Raw genomic sequence first — 19,917 nt, 5'->3', positions numbered from 1 at the left:
TGTTTATGAAGTGACGGATGTGCAATTATCCCACCTGAGCAACATGATGGGGCAACTGTGAAAAATGTTGGCAGTGCCACTTGATCATCACCAGCCAAGATGGCTGAGGCTTTCTCAAAGTAGATTGTTAAATCTGCATCCTCATAATTGTAGAGCTAGTACTGCTGGGAAAAAAGTATGCTGCCTAGGAGTTACTCCACACAGCTAACATTGCATTGCCATGGCTGTCTTCTAGAGAGTTCTCATGTTGTAAGAGTCCTACACATTTTAATTGACACTTTTAGTGCCAGAGAAAACTTTCTAGTGTATAATAGTCCATTAATCATAGTAATAAATTTGGAAAAGCCTTTAATTTGTAGGTTCAGGTCCCCTCTGCTCTGCTTGCATTTAATTGTGACAGGTATTTATCTCCCTAATATAAAGTTCTTGCCCAAACATGGAAAGGAAACCAAGGCCGATTCAACCTGTCTCTGGGACACAGGGTCAAGTCCAACCTGCCTTCCTTAACATTTTGGAACACAAGGGTTTATCGGAGGCTGATTGTCTTTCTCCTGCTGTCCCACTGGCTGCAAAGCCTCAGGTATGGGGCCATAACTGCCGTCATATGTTCCCCTTGGGCCAGATGCAATAGATTCCCCATCGTAGAGTGGTCCTGAAGCATGAGAACCTGCAGCACCACCATATGAAACTCCATATGGTACATTGGGCCTAGATTTAGGGGGTGCCTTTGATGCTGGGACATAGTTTCCTCCCCATTCCTTAGGGGATGGGATGTAGGGGATACCAGGTTCCTTCCATACTGGCCGTGGACGGCCATCAGGAGTGTTCTCTTTGATGGTAAAGCCAGAAGGTGGCCTTTCAGGAGTGCCACCTTCATGTTGTCCAGCACCCCAAGGATCATATGGTCTTGGTTTGCCATCCTGAGCAGGATCTCCTCCAAAGGCAGGTTCCATTGGCCGGCCAGACTGCCAAGGTCTATTTGGCCTGCCAAACTGAAAGGGGTTGTCTTCTTGGGAATGGGGTGCAAAAGAACCTCCTTCATAATTTCCAGGTGCGGAAGGCCTGCCACCCACTATCCGGGAGTTTCCCCCTTCAATGCTGTTGCCTCCTAGTCCAGGTGGTGAGACCTCTGGTTTGAGGATCCCACTTGGGAAAGAGCATCTCTCTACCCCTGGGGGCAGTGGCTGAAGGTCTTCCCCAAGGAATGTGTCAATACATCTGGAGGCTATGCCTAGAAAGAGACACAAAAAAGACAAAGTTGCCACTGAGTTCTTAGTTGAGGTTCACCATGGTATTCCCAACTCCAGCAGGTGCCACAAAAAGGCTCAGAAGACCTTTATTAATATTATTAATATTAATATTGGCTACAGTAAGAACCTTTCAAGCCTAACTGTGCTATCTCCCACCCACCTACTCAGCCTTAGTATATGAATTAGGAAGATGTTTGCCTGAGTTGCTTGCTTGAGTACTTTCTTCGGGTTTCGGACTTAAATTTTTCCCCTTGTTGCTTTGATAATGAATCCGGCCTATCTCTGCCAAGGTCATCTTCCTTATTCTCTACATTTTCTCCATGTTTACTCACAAGAATTGGGAGGCAGGATGAGCTGAGAGAACATGACTGATCCAAGTCCCACAGGGTGTTTCTAGAACTTAGATCTTCTAGTCCTAGTTCAGAGGTCTCCAAACTTCTGAGGGTCATATTGGACATTTTGCAAACATTTGAGGGCTAAGGAAAAAACAATCCAAGGGAAAACAATGTAGGGAGCACAGCACATGAGAGGAGCTGCTGGGCTAAGATGGAATCTTCCAGAAGGCTGGATTTAGCTCTCAGGCTGTAGTCTGGAATCCAATCCTTTCACCACAGCACCATATGGGGTCTCATTGACACTAGATATAATGCATCTCTCATAAACAGTGCCATCAAGACACCCCCATATTTTTGTTTGTTTGCTGCTGATTGAAACCTAGAGATTGGCAAAAGTCCACCTGCCCTTTTGCCAAAAGAAAGGTGTGGAACAGCTGCAGCAAGGGCTCCCATCTTCCAGTGTCACAACTGCTAACAAGCGAAATAGCTCAATCTGCCCTCCTGTCTCAGGCATGTCCCCAAAGTTCCATTGATTACATTTCTCCTTATCAAGCTCCTGAAAATGTTTGGAACAGGACCCAGAAATGCCAATTCCCTACGTCATCTGCAAAAGTCGAAGCAAAAGTAGGGTTCCACCTAGAATCTGCAACCTGAAGCAACAGTGCAAACAAGAGGCAGCTGTGGTGGATTGTGTCTATGGAGGGAGAGGTGGTGTGATAGACTAAAATGGAGCAGTAATTTCCTAAGGAGTTGGAGCACATTCCAAAAGGGAGGGTGAGACAAGAAGCAGAGCTGGATTGGAGACAGATGGAGAAATTTAGGACAACCATTTCCTAGAAACTTGCAAGATATAATCTTAGGTTTAGACTAATATAGCTTTTAGTATAGAATAGTGTAGCTATAATATAGCTTCTGGCAAGATTCTGTCTATATTAACAGAATAACAGAGTTGGAAGGGACCCTGGAGGTCTTCTAGTCCAACCCCCTGCTCAGGCAGAAAACCCTATACCATTTCAGACAAATAGTTGTCTAATCTCCTCTTAAAAACTCCCAGTTTGGAGCATTCACAGCTTCTGGAGGCAAGTTGTTCCGCTAGTTAATTTTTCTAGCAGTCAGGAAATTTCTCCTTAGTTCTAGGTTGCTTCTCTCCTTGATTAGTTTCCATCCATTGCTTCTTGTCCTGCCTTCTGGTGCTTTGGAGAATAGCTTGACTACCTCTTCTTTGTGGCAACCTCATAGATATTGGAAGAATGCTATTATGACACTCTTTGTTCTTCATTAAACTAGACATACCCAATTCCAGCAACCTTATATGTTTTAGCCTCCAGTCCCCTAATCATCTTTGTTGCTCTTCTCTGCACTCCCTCTAGAGTCTCAACATCTTTTTTACATTGTGACAACCAAAACTGGATGCAGTATTACAAGTGTAAAGTTCTTACCAAGGCATTATAGAGTGGTATTAACACTTCACTCATATTTAAGTGATTGTCCACTAGGACTCCAAGATCCCTCTCACAGATACTATTGTTGAGCCTATACTATACCTGTGCATTTGGTTTTTCTTGCCTAAATCTCTAGAACCTTACTTTTTTCATCATTGAATTTCATTTTGTTAGATAACATCCAGTGTTCAAGTCTGTCCAGATCCTTCTGTATCTTAAGCCTATCTTTGGGAGTGTTGGCTATTCCTGCCAGCTTGGTGTCATCTGCAAATTTGATGAGCTCCCCATCTATCCCCTCATCCAAATCATTGATGAAGATGTTGAAGAGAACTGGGCTTAAAACAAATCCTTGGGGCACCCTACTGCATACTTCCCTCATTCATTAATTCATTCATATCCCATCTTCATTGTTTTTACAGATAACTCAAGGTGGTGAACCTATCCAACACACCTTCCTTCTATTTTTCACACAACAATAACCCTGTGAAGTGAATTGAACTGAAAGAGAGTGAGTGGCCCAAAGCCACCCAGCTAACTTTCATGGTTAAGATGGAACAAACTCAGGATCTCCCACTTTCTAGCCTACTGCCTTAACTGTATGGTGTGAACAATAAAGAACATTGGCTGGATTGTGTACTATGTTGTTCTTGGGCTGTGCCTGACAATAGATGGCTTCTCTTGCAATTTACGACTTGATAACAGCTCTCAGGTTTCTAGGTCTCTCCACCCATTCCCATTCTCTGTTCTAGGACATAAACCAATTATTATTTGTTATGAGGCTATGACATATTCTGAACTAATCAGTAAACAACTGGTAAAATGGTATGAACCTTGGTATAAATAATAAGTTTTGATCCTTTGGCTTCTCCTCTCCCTCCTAGGCCATTTCACAGCTTACTGCTCAATCAACCTACTTCATTCTTAAAGGCTATTCTTTGCAATAAATCTGTCCCATCCAAATGTTTGAATGAATTTTCAATCAATTGTCTTCTGCTGAATTAATCATGTTCATATTCCGACCCTTCTTTTCTGAATGAGAAATCTTTAGAAATTCTTCAGTCATAACTTAAGTGAACCTAGTCAAATCTTCTTCCTCCTACTACTCTAACATTATCATCATCATCATCCTAAATCTTTAACCACTTCTCTGCAATGGTTCTCTGGTCTGTAAACCATGATTAAGTAAACCATGGTTTAGTGCAATATATGCCATATAAGTTATTAGTGTTAGAACTTAAGAAGTTGCTATGTACAAAATTAACCCATTGCTCTAGTCCAGTGATGGAGAACCTTTTAGAGACCGAGTGCCCAAAAACTGCCCTGTCCCCACTCTGCCTCCCGTCCTGCCTGTTCCACCCCCACCCAGCCACGCACCACCTCCTTGGCCCACCGCAGATCGCTCAGGCAGCCCTGCAGTGCCATGGCAGCCACGCCCTCCACCCTCACCCCACAGCATTATCTGCACGATAGGGGGCACGAGGCTGGAGTCTTGTCCCTGCTGCCCGGCTATGTCCTTGGCTGCGCTGTTCTGTGTGGGCTGAGCCTGGGGGTGACTCTCCTCCAGGGAGGTGAAGGTGAGGAGGGGGCTACAAGAGGAGGCGGGGCTGGGGTGACAGCACGCATGTCCACAGAGAGGGCTCTGAGTGCCGCCTCTGGCACACGTGCCATAGGTTCACCACCACTGCTCTAGTCCTACACAATATTTTCATGCAATTCTCTAGAATTTCAGCCAGATTTTTTCCAGCTGGTTTGTACCTGGTCGTACTGGGATTTCAACCTAGTACCCTCTAAGGCCAAAACATTGCTACAATGAGCTTTCAGAGTGATTTAATAATGCAGTACTAACTTCTGGTTAACGATAGTTAGGAAGCAATTTTTTATATTTTTTTTCCCAATCATATCTAATTCTCTATTTTTTTTCAGTAGCATATACTTCTACTATCTAATAGCTTGGCCATCGTTGAATGTAACACAACATACCTTTGGTTTCTGTTAATTCTATTTTACAGATGGGAAAAATACAATTTGAAGAAAGCACCATTGATGCAATGCAGATTCACGTTTTGAATCCTTTTTAGTCTGGGCATCCTTTGCCTGATGTTGATGGAACCAGCCGAATTTCTCAGGATCTACTACTTCCTGCCTCCTTTCTTAGGCCAAAAAGGAGGCACAAAACAGAGCTTATGCATTATTTGCAAAGAGTTGTAATAGGTAGCTTAGATGTCACTTAAACTTTCAGTCCTAAAGAGCAAATTCAGAATTATGAGGTGACCGCACAGTTTTTACAAAGTGTTGCCACATCTGTCCATTAGTAGTCATCTAAATCAGTGGTTCTTAACCTTTTTGAACGAATCGTCCCCTTGAGCCAATGAGGAAGTTGTCATCACCCCCTCTCCCCCAACATAACCTCTCAATCACAACATAGGAAATAATTCTCCAATTTATGCAAACACTTTTTTTGTTTTCTTTAAAATTGCCATCAGGACATATCGATGCAAATAATTTATTTCCAGTCTTTTTCCCATATCTCCCATATTCTGGCCAATGGTGCGCCACTGTACAGGTAGAGGCTGCTGCGCAACGCGTATGAAGATAAGCAATGCGTCTTCACATACGTACGGCGTTCTGTACTGAAGCTAGCTGGAGGAACATTTGAAAACACAATTTAATTCGATCTGATGTTTTTGTACGACAGATATACAGCCATTCACTGTACGAAAAAGTCTCAAAAGTGTCCCCCAAACTTCTTGCTCCATCGCCCCCATATCACCCCCTTTTCATTCCTTTGCCCCCCGCATTGCCCCTTTTTGTTCCATTGCCCCCCTGAAAAATGAAATCGCCCTCTGGGGGGGCAATATCGCCCAGGTTAAGAACCACTGATCTAAATGTCTGCCTCCTGTATATCTGGTAATATTATGCTAGCAGAAATGGCAAATGAATTTTGGCACCTTAGAGACAAACTCACTTAAATATTGGGAGTCCATTTCATCATTTGGCAAAGGCCTAACTAAAAGAGATGGGGGAGGGGAGTCAAAAGAGTCATTAATAGTAACATGAGTGGTGCAGATTTAACAAATGATTTGTTAAATATCCATTCCTGAAGAGTGAATCCTTCTGTCCCATCATCCCCAACATACCTTGCAAATGGAAACTCAGGATTAAAGCAAAGGGCAGCAGCAGCAGCAGCATGCCAGGATGGGACTTGCGATTCATCCTGGAGGGCCCCAAAGATCAACACATCTGCTTCCCGTGCGGCTCCCTACTTTAGGACAAAAGAAGGCTGTGTCACCTCCTCTGCACTTGAGGATTTATATCTCTGGAACTTTGTCCTACCCTGCCCTGCCCTGCCCTGCCCCAAGGATAAGGCAGGAACAGCCCAAATTCCAGCTGGATTGAGAGTCTGCTTTCCACATACTGTATCACAGCAACTTGAATCTCAAATAACAGCCCAGCTATCAGTGCACCAGTGCAAACTGGGTAGACTTGGTGTTTGGGCAAAGAAATAGGGAAAGCCATGTTTTGGTCCAGCCAGTGTGAGATGAAGAAGAGAAGGAAACAATGTGTTCAGATGCTAGAAATGGGACTGGGCAACCAGAGTACAGTTTGTGGAACTAAAATAGTCATCAACCCTGAATAACAGAATAAGAGAATTGGAAGAGACATTGGAGGTCCCCCCTGCTCAGGCAGGAAACCCTATACCATTTCAGACAAATGGCTGTCCAGTCTCTTCTTACAAACTTCCAGTGTTGGAGCATTCACCGCTTCTGAAGGCAGGTTGTTCCACTGGTTAATTGTTCTCACTGTCAGGAAGTTTCTCCTTGGTTCTAGGTTGCTTCTCTCTTTGACCAGTTTCCATCTGTTGCTTCTTGTCCTGCCTTCAGGTGCTTTGGAGAATAGCTTGACTCCCTCTTCTTTGTGGCAACCCCTGAGATATTGGAACACTGCTATCATGTCACCCCCTTGTCCTTCTCTTCATTAAACCAGATATATCCAGTGCTGCAACCGTTCTTCATATGAAGTCCCCTAATCATCTTTGTTGCTGCTCTTGTTGCTCTTTGTTCTCTTCCTGATTACAGGCTATATGGGCTGTGCATGATGGGACTGGGGAAGGGGGGGGTCAAAAAGCAGCAGGGGGTCATTAGGTTGGACCTGTACTTGGAAAGAGAAAGAATGTGACCTGATAGCCTGAAAGGAAGGGCAATTAATTAATTGTCCTCTATAGGACAATTATTACAGTACAGGTACTCTTCCACTTCGGACGGTAATGAAGCCTGCCCATCACAATCATAAAGAGTTGTAAAAAAAAAAAGACCAACCCCAATTTTGTGATTTTTTTTTTAATGGTGATTGTTAAGTAAATTGCCATGGCCATTAAGCAAACAATGGATTACTACTAGCAAAGTTTGCCAAAAAACAGACGTGCCTATGGGAAGTTGCAAACAGCCATAAATGCTGCCGTGTTGCTTTGTGCCTGAAGTGACTGCAGCGGGAAGAGAAAAGGAGATGATTGCCTCAACTTCGAATCTGAGTCCTAAGTGGTAGCCCCCAAAGCAGGTCTGCTGTAACTTTGAACGGTCACTAAATGACCAATTGTAATTTGAGGACTACTTGTGTTCTTACTATATAGATGCTGTGCTTTTAATGACAGTTACACAGATTTGTCAATCTAGAGCAGTGGTTCTCAACCTGTGGGTTGGGATCCCATTTGGGGTCGAACGACCATTTCACGAGGGTTGCCAAACAATGCAGTCTGCCATTTTTTCCCCCCTTTTCCTTAGCTGTGCTACTCCCTTTTATTCTATTGGCTTTTGAAAGCCAATAGAATAGACTCTCTTGAATAGAGTCTAATTCTATTGGCTTTCAAAAGCCAATAGGAATTGTCCAGACTGTCTCGGCCCTGCTGAGCCCGCCAAAAGTCCCATTCTGCAAACAGTGCTGCACCAGTTGAGTAGTCCTCGACTTATGACCAGTTGGGGGATCGCGGCATTAAAAAGTTTGAGAACCAATGATCTAGAGTTTTCCTGCAAGAAATTGTAAAACCCACCCAGAAAGGAGCAAAATCACCACCATACAGGGCCCTCAACCTCCATGTTGGACTGGAAGGGATATTGAGGTTGATGGCATTGAAAGCTGTTTGAAATCTAGTAGAACAAGAAGAGTTATACTTCCAACAATTCCTATTCCAAATTATCCATCCCTTTTACTATAGTTCTCTTTCCCAAATTTCAAACCTGACTGCCATGAGTCCAGGTAATCCATTACTTCCAAAATCCTTTGCCATTTTCACTTCATCAGGTTATTTTTTTTTTCTATTTTATGAAACAATTCTGTTATATTAGTTTTCTGTGATGCTTTCTGATTTTCACGGTCCAAGACTTGAAAACAAATCTTAAAATTTAATTCTCCCAATTCCAAAGACACGAAAGCAATAATTGCTCAAAATTATTCAGTTAGATCCCAATTCTTTTTTTAAAAAAATCTAGATTAAAGTGCCAAGCAGCCCTCTATGAGCTGGCAAAAAATAAACTGGCGCTAAATTTGCTACTGTCCTATAGTAATAGTAATAGTAGTAAAGTTGGAAGGGACCTTGGAGGTCATCTAGTCCAACCCCCTGCTCGGGCAGGAAAACCTACACCATTTCGGACAAATGGCTGTCCAGTCTCTTCTTAAAAACTTCCAGTGTTGGAGCATTTACTGCTTCTGGAGGCAGGCTGTTCCACTGATTAATTGTTTTCACTGTCAGGAAGTTTCTCCTTAGTTCTAGGTTGCTTCTCTCCGTGATTAGTTTCCACCCGTTGCTTCTTGTCCTGCCTTCAGGTGCTTTGGAAAATAGCTTAATTCCCTCTTCTTTATGGCAGCCCCTGAGATATTGGAATACTGCTATCATGTCCCCCCTTGTCCTTCTCTTCGTTAAACTAGACATACCCAATTCTAGCAACCGTTCCTTATATGTTTTAGCCTCCAGTCCCTAATCATCTTTGTTGCTCTTCTCTGTACTCTTTCTAGAGTCTCAACATCTTTTTTACATCGTGGTGACCAAAACTGGATGCAGTATTCCAAGTGCCACAGGCTGCCAAATGGTGGTGTTTTTATTTATTGCATGCAGACCCTTTAAGAGGCAGATTGGGTGGATTTTGATCTTTCCCACCAGCTGTTTGGAAAAAACTAATCCATCAATCACTTTTTAATGTTGGCTCTAGGTGCAGAGGAAGTGGCTTTTGACATATGGATTGACCAGCCGCGTTTGACACTGATGTTCACAAAGGAGACTATCAGCTGATTTTGGAATGGCACTCTTCTGAGATAGCACTAAATCTGATTGTGTCTAAAGCAAAATTGCTTTGGCTTGTTCCTTGCTTAAAAGGGAAAACATAGCACAGGTAGTCATCAACTTATAACCATTCATTTATTGAGCATTTGAAATTACAATGGCAATGAAAAAAGTGACTTATGACTGTTTTTCCACACTTATGACCACGGTCATGTAATCAAAATTTGGACACGTGGCAACTGGCATGTATGTATACAGGATGGTTGCAGTGTCCCGGGGTCATGTGATCCCCTTTTGCAAACTTCTGACAAGCAAAGTCAATGAGGAAGCCAAATTCGCTTAACAACCTTCTTACTAACTGAATACCTGCAGTGACTCACTTAACAATTGTAGCAAGAAAAGACATAAAATGTGGCCATAAGTTGAAGACTACCTATATTTTCTCACCCACAGTAGTAATTTGGATTGTAAGTGAGTCTTCAAAGCCGGGACTGATAAATACTATTTTATTGCAAGATGTCATGTGCACCAGGGCTGGAAAAAAGTGTATCTTGGGGGCCAATGTCATTTGCCAGCATCCTTTTTTAGTCACCAAAGTTTTCTCAGAATGGATGGGAACCAAACTGTAAGCTTGTTTTTTCATTTTTTTTTTTCATTTTTTTTTTTTTTCATTTTGGGGAATGCTCAGCCCGCCCTACTTCTGGAATTTGGTCCTTGGCATGCTGCACAAAACCTAATAAGACTTCCATACCAGAGGAAGTTACACATTTATGATGGACAACAATGGATGTTATAATCATTACTTTCATACCTTCCTCAGCTCCTAATTAATTAGATCATTGCTCTCATCCAACTGTGCAACGATCTAAATAATGTGGTGACTTCATCACTGAATACTAATGAAAGACTGAAGCACTATAAGTTGCGCTATAGAAATTTGGGGAAGAATTTTCCATTGCTACATTTTCCCTAGTTAAGGAAGAAGTCGTTACCAGCAGGAATCTCATGCACGTGTCAAGGGCTTGATATCTATTTCATACATCTAATGGGAAAGGGAAAGTATTTAGGTGCAATGTGGAAATCTGGAAAAGGACAAAGCAAAGTTACTTGTCAGTCTTGTTTCCTTGCTTTGTCCTTTTCCATATTTCCATTTGAACAAATTCATGAAGAGAGGTGTGTACTGGACTATTAGGTCCCATCCCTTTTCAAAAAGAGAAGTTGTTCTCTTGGTTCTTTTCTTGCAGACGTTTCATTACCCAAACTAGGTAACATTATCAGTGCTAGAAGGAGGACTGGTGAATGTTCACACGTGTGAGACACAAATTCTCAACTGGAAAAACAAAAACAAAAGACCTGATGGCCTCATACAGAAGATCACGCTTTCAGGCTACTCAATTGTTAAACACTGTGTAGTTTTCATCTACATATCTGAGCCAAAAAAACCTGTTTGCCACACCCGCGCACATCATTCCAGATAAACACTGGATAAAAACAGAAGAAGGAATATGATTTACCCTGACAATGTATTCATCTTAAGGTATGTGCCTGAAGGAAAACTATGACTCAAAAAATAATGTTTAAATAAAGGTTCGTAGACAAGATTAAAATGGAAAAATCAAGATGAAATGAAGGCTGAGCACTGGACAGGTAATTGGGATAACAGATTGTTTCAGCAGTTTATCAAGAACACAAAAAGCAAGATGTTTTGACTTGTCTTCAACAATCGAATTATCGTATTGCTCCCTCTTACAAGAGAAAATTATCTGGATGGACTCCATAGGATGCTAACAAAATAACAGAATTGGAAAGGACCTTGGAGGTTTTCTAGTCCAACCCCTCATCAAGGAAGAAATCCTATACCTAGACAAAATGGATGCCCAATCTTTTCTTAAAAGCCTCCAGTGATGGAGCACCCACAACTTCTGGAGGCAAGCCGTTCCACTGGTTGATTGTTCTCACTGTCAGGAAATTTGTCCTTAGAGTCACACCTGATTATATAACCTTTTTTTTTTTTGCCACAGTTGTTAATTGGATCATGGCATCATTATTAAGTGAATCATGCAGTCATTAAGCAAATCCAATTTCTTCCATTGACTTTGCTTGTCAGAATAGATCTGGAAGGGACCTTGAATGTCTTCTAATCCAGCCCCCTGCTCAAGCAGGAGTCCCTATATCATTTCAGACAAGTGGCTGTCCAGTCTCTTCTTAAAAACCTCAAGTGATGAAGCACCCACAACGTGTGAAGGCGAACTGTTCCACTGGGGAATTATCCTCACTGTTAGGAAATTTCTCCTTAGTTTCAGGTTGCTTCTCTCCTTGATTAGTTTCCATCCATTGTTTCTTGTCTTGCCTTCTGGTGCTTTGGAAAATAATTTGACCCGTTCCTGCTTGTGGCAGCTTTTCAAATACTGGAATACTGCTATCATGTCCCCACTAGTCCTTTTCTCTACACTGGCCATTCCCAAATCCTGCAACCGTTCTTCATCTGTTTTTGTCTCCAGGCCTTTAATCATCATAGTTGCTCTTCTTTGCATTTTTTTCCCAAAGTCTCAACATCTTTTTTCTAATGTGGTGACCAAAACTGGATGCAGTATTCCAGGTGTAGCCTTACTAAGGCTTTATAAGGTGGTACTAACACGTCACTTGATTTTGATTCTATACCTCTGTTTCTTTAACAAAGGATTGTATTAACTTTTGGGGCTGCTGCTGCACACTGCTGGCTCATGTTTAAGTGATTGTTCACTGGGACTCCAAGGTTCCTCTCACTGTTTTTGAGCCAGGTTTCGCCTAATCTGTACTTGTACCTTTGATTTTTCCTGCCCAGGTGTAAAACCTTGCTTTTCTCTACATTAAATATCATTTTGTTCAAGTCTGTCAAAATCTTTTCGGATTCTGAGCTTATCTTCTGGGGTATTGACTATTCCTGCCAGCTTGGTGTCATCTGCAAATTTGATGAGATCCTAATCCTAGCCTCTTTCATTTCGCCTTAGTGGGAATCCAATCAGTTTGTTGTCTTGTTGAAAGGAAAACGCTACAGTAGTACAACATCCCAGGTAGCAATGTTCATTAAGGATGAGAGGTCCTTGATGCTCTCTGAGCTTGGTTCTTTTTTTGCAGATGTTTCATTACCCAAACTAGGGAACATCATCAGTGCTAATCAAGTTAGTCAATCAGAGTAGCACTGATTATGTTATCTAGTTTGGGTAATGAAATATCTGCAAGAAAACAACCAAGCTCAAAGAGTACCAAGGACCTCTCGTTTCAACTCTGAGCTACAAATATTCTCCTTTATTGGTATCACTAAGGATGCTTTAGGAACTCCTTTACTGTTGCTACTTCTTCAGCTGATGTCTCTAGAAGTATTGAGCTGGTGGCCCCGGAATTCCTCACCAAATCTTGTATCTGCAGCTGTATCTCCAAATTGGGCCAAAGAAACATTCCAGAGTCATGCAAACACACTTCTTGCAAACAAATAAATATTGCTAAGGCTTCAGAACATGTGATTGGGGTTCAGGCTTCCTGCTCTATCAACTCAAGCTATTTCCTCTTAGCTCATGAACCCTAATTAAAGTATATTTTAATTGGCTGAGCAATGTGTTTTGTGTTCCTCAGACAAAAAGAGTTACTGAATAGATTGGCACAGTTGCTAACAACAATGAAGCCTTACTTTTAATTTTTAGGGCAGAAATCACCATTAAATTCTGACATGAAACTGAGACCTCATTTCCAGATAAACAATGTGGCTTGGCAGGCCAACGCCTGAAAGAACTGAAGCAACGAGGAAGAAAATATTTTGTGGCTATAATTCAGAAGAAGATTTATCTCTATATTGTTGCCAAACTTGGAGCACTGGGGAATTATCAGAGAATTGGAAAAGGGCTGATGTGGTTCCCATTTAAAAAAGGGGGGGGGGAAACAGACCCAGGAAACTCCAGACCAATCACCTGACATCAATACCTGGGAAGATACTGGAATAAATAATCAAAAAACAGATCTGTGAACATCTAGAAAGTTATAATAGCCAGCACGGATTTATTAAAAACAGATCATATCAAACCAATCTTATTTCATCTTTGATAAAGTGACTAAATTAGTAGATCAGCGAAATGCTGTGGACACAATATATTTAGACTTCAGCAAGGCATTTGACAAAGTAGACCACAATCTACTTCTTGGTAAGCTAGAAAAATGTGAGATAGACAACATCACCACCAGATGGATTTGTAACTGTCTGACAAACCGTACTCAACAAGCAGTCCTTATTAGTACTTCATCCACACGGAGGGAAGTAAGCAGTGGGGTACCACAAGGTTCTGTCTTAGGCCCATTACTCTTCAGTATCTTCATAAATGACTTAGATGAGGAAACTGAAGGGGAACTCATCAAATTTGCAGATGACACTAAGCTGGCAGGAATACCCTGTTGAAAGAAAAACCTTCATCAGGATCCAGTCCAAGCAGGGAATAAACAAAATGGAGACTGCTTTAGAAAGAAGGTTGTAGTTTTATTGAAGGGCAGAGCCAGACAAAAGATGGCTCTGGGAAAGCTGACCACATGTTGCTGGGAGTGGTGGGTTTTTATACCTTCTGGGGCTTTTGAGGTTGTTTCCTGTTCCTGTTTGAGGCTTTATATTTCCTGTGTCATGTACTTTGACTTGAGTCTGAGTGTGTCCTTTTGGTATTGGTGGGTTAACCCTATTATGTCCCCAAATATCATGTCTTTTAGAATTTGGTGGGGTATGTAGATTTTAGGGGTCTTTGTCTTTCTAATCTCATCAGCTTCTAGCTTCCGGACTTCAACCTTCCTGAATGGATTATTACATCTGCATTTCTAAAAAACTGGTTTCTGCTGAGTTTTCTGGCTGGGGGGAGGGAGAGGTTTCTGCCTTTTTTAAAGATCTTCTCCATTATTCCTTTGGAGAAATATATTTTGCCTTTTTAATATTCCCCCAAAATATTTCTTTCTCTGGATTCTTCCCACAAGCCAACACCCCAGAAGACAAGCTCAGAATCCCAAAAGATGTTGACAGACTTGAACAATGGGCCCTATCCAACAAAATGATATTTAATGTGGAGAAAAGCAAGGTTTTACACCTGGGCAGGAAAAACCAAAGGTACAAGTACAGATTAGGCAAAATCTGGCTCAAAAACAGTAACTGTGAGTGGGATTTTGGAGTCCTAGTGGACGATCACTTAAACATGAGCCAGCAGTGTGCGACAGCAGTCAAAAAAGCTAGTACAATCCTGGGTTGTATAAACAGAGGCATAGGATCAAAATCACATGAAATATTAGTACCACTTTATAAAGCTTTAGTAAGGCCACATCTGGAATACTGCATCCAGTTTTGGTCACCACATTACAAAAAAAGATGTTTAAGGCTTTGGAAAAAGTGCAAAGAAGAGCAACTATGATAATTAAAGGCCTGAAGACTAAAACATATAAAGAACAGTTGCAGGATTTGGGAATGGCCAGTCTAGAGAAAAGAAGGACTAGTGGGGATATGATAGCAGTATTCCAGTATTTGAGAGGCTGCCACAAAGAGGAGGGGTTCAATTTATTTTCCAAACCACCAAAAGGCAAGACAAGAAACAACAGATGGAAACTAATCAAGGAGAGAAGCAACCTGGAATTAAGGAGAAACTTCCTAACAGGACAATTCATCAGTGGAACAGCTTGCCTTCAGATGTTGTAGGTGTTTCATCACTTGAGGTTTTTAAGAAGAGACTGGACAGCCACTTGTCTGAAATGATATAGAGACTTCTACTTGAGCAGGGGGCTGGACTAGAAGACCTCTAAGGTCCCTTCCAGCTCTATTCTATTCTATTGCTTTACAGTAGAGTTTCCCAAACTTGGTAACTTTTTAAAATATTGTTTAGAGTCAGAAAACATACCATTAAGGTTGTAAGTCATTAAAGTTGAGGACTATTTGGTTTATTTGGTTTTATATTTGGGGTTTTACTTTTCTCTAAGTGTAGGTGAGTTTGGTGGCTATCTAAATTTTCTTAATATATCAATAACAAAAAATAAATACCAAATGGCAAGACCAAGCAGGATTGTAGCTACAATACAAGGAGCAAAATAAGTAAGCAGCAATCCCCACTGATCCCTATGGAGAAGCTTCACAAAGAGGGTCTCACATCTGGTTATATCTGGGATAGGGGACAGGCCAACCACAATGGGCATATTGCAGATCCCATCAGCCAAAGAGTGTTGCCTGACAGAGACTAGAAAACAGGTAGCTGTAGCTTCGGCTCTGTGAAATATTCCCACTTTGGGGATTAAAATGGACCCAACCATGCAGCCTTTTGTTAGGCTTTAAACATTTGGCTCTATACCTGAGCTTGGAGCTCTGAATGTGCTAAGGGTCTCATTTTTTGACTTTACTGTTGATTGGTTAATTATCCTGGCAGCTGTATGTATTTATTTTGGATGTTTTTATTGTCTTAAATGCTTTTAAAATTGTGTTTAATAGTTTAGGGACAGTAAGCCGCCCAGAGTGACTGGTTGAGATGGGCGGCTATAAAAAAGGAATACATACATAAACAAATGCAAATATCCTGTAAACAGAGAGATAAATGCCTACATATTAGACATGGAGATCTCTGTTTTTCCATTGCAACTTCCATCATCCCTGACTTCAGGCAATGCCAGACCTCAGGCTGATGGAATTGGCATCTAATGGCAATGTGAAGGGGGGGGGGGTTCTCTTCTCTGAAATGTGCCTCCTGAACTTTGAGTGTGACTTTAGTTGTGACTCCAGAGCAGGGGTGGAAGTGTGGTTGTTGTCTCTGGTGGCCTCCTGGCCCCTATCCCTTTCATCACACTTGGAATACTGCATCCAGTTTTGGTCACTATGATATAAATAAGATGTTGAGAAAGAGTACAGAGAAGAGCAACCAAGATGATTAGGGGACTGGAGGCTAAAACATATAAGGAACGGTTGCTGGAATTGGGTATGTCTAGTTTAACTAAGAGAAGAACGAGGGGGGACTTGATAGCAGTATTCCAATATCTCAGGGGCTGCCACAAAGAAGAGGGAATCAAGCTATTTTCCAAAGCGCCTGAAGGCAGGACAAGAAGCAATGGGTGGAAACTAATCAAGGAGAGAAGCAACCTAGAACTAAGGAGAAACTTCCTGACAGTGAGAACAATTAATCAGTGGAACAACCTGCCTCTAGAAGCGGTAAATGCTCCAACACTGGAAGTTTTTAAGAAGAGACTGGACAGCCATTTGTCCAAAATGGTATAGGGTTTCCTGCCTGAGCAGGGGGTTGGACTAGATGACCTCCAAGGTCCCTTCCAACTTTACTACTACTACTACTACTACTACTACTACTACTACTACTACTACTACTATTATTATTATCGATCATCGCACAGTCAGCCAGATGTTCAGACTGGATTTGGCATTTTGTCTACCTATCGAGTCCTTACCCAGGACCTGGGATAGGCAGATGTGGATGTTTGATGGTATTACAGATATCGTCGCAGGATGGAAGCAGTTCCTAATAAGGCCGCCTTTTGCAATTGACTAATAGCGAATTTGTCAATGCCAATGGTGTTCAAGTGGTGCTCCAGTTGTTTTGGGATTGCACCCAAGGAGCTATGACTATTGGTACTACCCTTGCTTGCTTTTGCCACAGTCTTTCTATTTCTATTTGTAGGTCTTTGTATTTTGTTATCTTCTCCAGTTCTTTCTCTTCTATTCTGCTGTCTCCAGGCACTGCCACGTCCACTATCCAGACTTTTTTGTCTTTCTTATCGACAATTGTTAAGTCTGGGGTGTTATGTTGCAGGTGCTTGTCTGTTTGAATTCTGAAGTCCCAGAGCAGTTTAATTTTATCATTTTCTATGACTTTCTCTATTTTATGATCCCACCAGTTTTTGCTTACAGGCAAATGATATTTTTTGCAGATCTTCCAATGCACCATTGTTGCTACTTTGTCATGCCGCTGCTTGTAATCAGTTTGTGCAATCTTCTTGCAACAGCTTACCAAGTGGTCCACTGTTTCTTCAGCTTCTTTGCATAGGCGGCACTTACTGTCTGTTGCTGTCTTCTCAATTTTGACTTTGTATGCATTTGTCCTTAAGGCTTGGTCTTGTGCAGCCAGAATTAGTCCCTCGGTCTCTTTCTTCAATTTTCCTCCTCTTAGCCATTGCCAGGTTTTATTATGACAGCCATTTGTCCAAAATGGTATAGGGTTTCCTGCCTGAGCAGGGGGGTGGACTAGATGACCTCCAAGGTCCCTTCCAACTTTACTACTACCACTACTACTACTACTACTACTACTACTACTACTACTATTATTATTATTATTATTATTATTATCACACCTGATGAATCTGAAAAAGTTTGAGGAAGGGGGATGTGGGATCAAAATTTTATGCAGGACTAAGGAACTTATTCCTAAAAACAGTTTGGAAGCAAAAAATGCCATCATGTTGTATACATTAACTTGTTTTAAGAACTAGAGCACCTAGACTGCCAAAATAACTCACTGTTATCTTAAAGAGATGAGTCACATCCTTTTGCTGATGTGTATTTAAATCTGAAATTTTTAAATATTTGGAACATGAACCCATTGTCAATGCTGCAAATATTGTATATTTTTGCTTTTGACAATATGCAGAATTGTCTGGTAATTATGGGGTTAATACAGAGCAGAAGAGGGGTCGGGGGTAAAGCCCCGGAAAGAAAGAGGAAGAAAACATTATGTAACAACTCAAATTGATCCTAGATAATCAAGATCTGGTGTCTTGCATTCAAAGGTAAAGTATGTCTTAATGCATATCATATAGAGACAGCCTGTTTATTTGATCACTAATGTCTTATTTATAATATAAATTGCATCAGATACATTTTATACAACCAGATGCAATGATAGGTGATTTAATTATTAGCAATATTATCTGTTTTTTTCAGAGTTGTATCTGCTTTTGAAGAAGGACTGTGCCAGTCCTTCAGAAACCAGGAAAAGTGCAGGTGTGTGAGCTGGCATCTCTTTCGTGGATTAGGTCCTCCTTCTTGGTTGATTTCAATAATATTAATAATATTAATATTAACCCTAGATTGCCTGATTGCCAATGACTGCGCTGCTCTCAACTATGAAAACAAAGACAATACAACCAAGAAAAGAAAGAAAGAACAATGAAAGAGAGGAAAATCAACAGACTGGATTTGGTTTGGGGGAAGCCCCCCCAAACCAAAAAAGATACTTCTAAGCAGTTTCCTTCATTATTCCTCACCTACGGAAAGACATCTTGCCAAACTAAAGCAATTACAGATAGTCCTTGACTTACGACCACAACTGAGCCCAAAATTTATGTTGTTAAGTGAGTTTTGCCCCATTTTGTGACTTTTCTCGCCACACTTGTTAAGTGAATCATTGCAGTTATTAAGTTAGTCGCCTGGTTGATAGCTGAATCTGGCTTCCCCGTCGACTTTGCTTGTCAGAAGGTTGCAAAAGGGAATCACTTGACCCCGGGACATTGCAACCGTCATAAATATGAACCAGTTCCCAAGCATCTGAATTTTGATCAAATGACCATGGGGATACTGCAACGGTCATGTGAAAAATTGTCATGTCATTTTTTTCAGTGCTGTGGTAACTTTGAACGGTCACTAAATGAACTGTTGTAAATCGGGGACAACCATCATGAGAGAAATATTCTGAGAATTTCTAGGGAGGAGGTGTCTTGACCCTCTTCCTCCCCACCAAAATATCTAAACTTTGCTGTCTTTGAGATACAGTCCCTCCCTCTTGGGAATCCAGCCTACATTCCACCACACTCCTTCACTAAAGACCTGAGGGAAGAGTTCCTCAAAACACCAGCAGGGTGGGGCCATGGGGAACCTTATTCTGTAGGTGCTGCTACAGAGGCGGCATACTTCCAGGGTCCTGAAAAACGGCATGGTTTAACTGAAGGAACCCAGACTGTGCCAGCATTGCCAGATCAAATCAGCCAGGCAGATAGTATGAGCTGTAAAACTGAGCTGTGAAACATAACAGGGCCAACATGGACCCTTTTTTCCCCCTATTAACAGTTATTTTAGGGCAGGGGTAGGCAACCTTGGCTCTTTTATGACTCGTGGACTTCAACTCCCAGAATTCCTGAGCCAGCCTCCAGAATGTCACAATATTCCCTGCTTTTCAGCTGAATCAAAAGGATTCAATCTACCTGTAAGACTTAGTTAATCCTCAATAGGATTAGAACCGAACATGGCAGGTGCGCTAATCTCCTCCATAAATGAGGAAAGCTCTGCTATTCAAAATGGAGCTGTGAAGCTCCAAAGCAGACAATACAACATATTGTAGAACAGTGCCCTCTGAGCGCATATCAGGGAAGCCCCAGAGACTATACCAGGGGTAGGTAACCTTGGCTCTTTTATGACTTGTGGACTTCAACTCCCAGAATTTCTGAGTCAGCCATGCTGGCTCAGGAATTCTGGGAGTTGAAGTCCACGGGTCATAAAAGAGCCAAGGTTGCCTACCCCTGTTTTAGGGCATGAGTTCTTCTGATGGTCAAAATCTTCTTCGCTGGCAGGCTATTTAATTTGTTCAGGCTTGACAGGAATCATACCTTTCAGTTATGGTGACAATGTTATTATCTGGGATGAG

General features: G+C 41.6%; 1 protein-coding gene across 1 annotated transcript; it reads right to left on the bottom strand.

Annotated features, from left to right (window-relative positions):
• Positions 1-333: 333 nt before the first annotated feature.
• Positions 334-6,322, bottom strand: LOC120307292 (cuticle collagen 2C-like). The gene is made up of 2 exons (XM_039341883.1): positions 6,165-6,322; positions 334-1,231 (listed from the first exon to the last, which is right to left on the bottom strand). The coding sequence occupies exons 1-2, from the start codon at positions 6,238-6,240 to the stop codon at positions 504-506; spliced, it is 804 nt and encodes a 267-aa protein (XP_039197817.1). The 5' UTR covers positions 6,241-6,322; the 3' UTR covers positions 334-503.
• Positions 6,323-19,917: the final 13,595 nt, after the last annotated feature.

This window comes from Crotalus tigris, unplaced genomic scaffold (assembly GCF_016545835.1).
Source record: "Crotalus tigris isolate CLP2741 ecotype Arizona unplaced genomic scaffold, ASM1654583v1 scf7180000017773.841730, whole genome shotgun sequence".
NCBI lineage: Eukaryota > Metazoa > Chordata > Lepidosauria > Squamata > Viperidae > Crotalus > Crotalus tigris.
This window is presented reverse-complemented; position numbering and strand designations above follow the sequence as displayed.

Excerpts from the sequence above, each read along its gene's own strand:
- LOC120307292 (XM_039341883.1), bottom strand. The coding sequence starts at position 6,240 with ATGAATCGCAAGTCCCATCCTGGCATGCTGCTGCTGCTGCTGCCCTTT. Across the intron at positions 1,232-6,164 it reads CCTGAGTTTCCATTTGCAAG|GCATAGCCTCCAGATGTATT; the intron begins GTATGTTGGGGA and ends GTCTCTTTCTAG.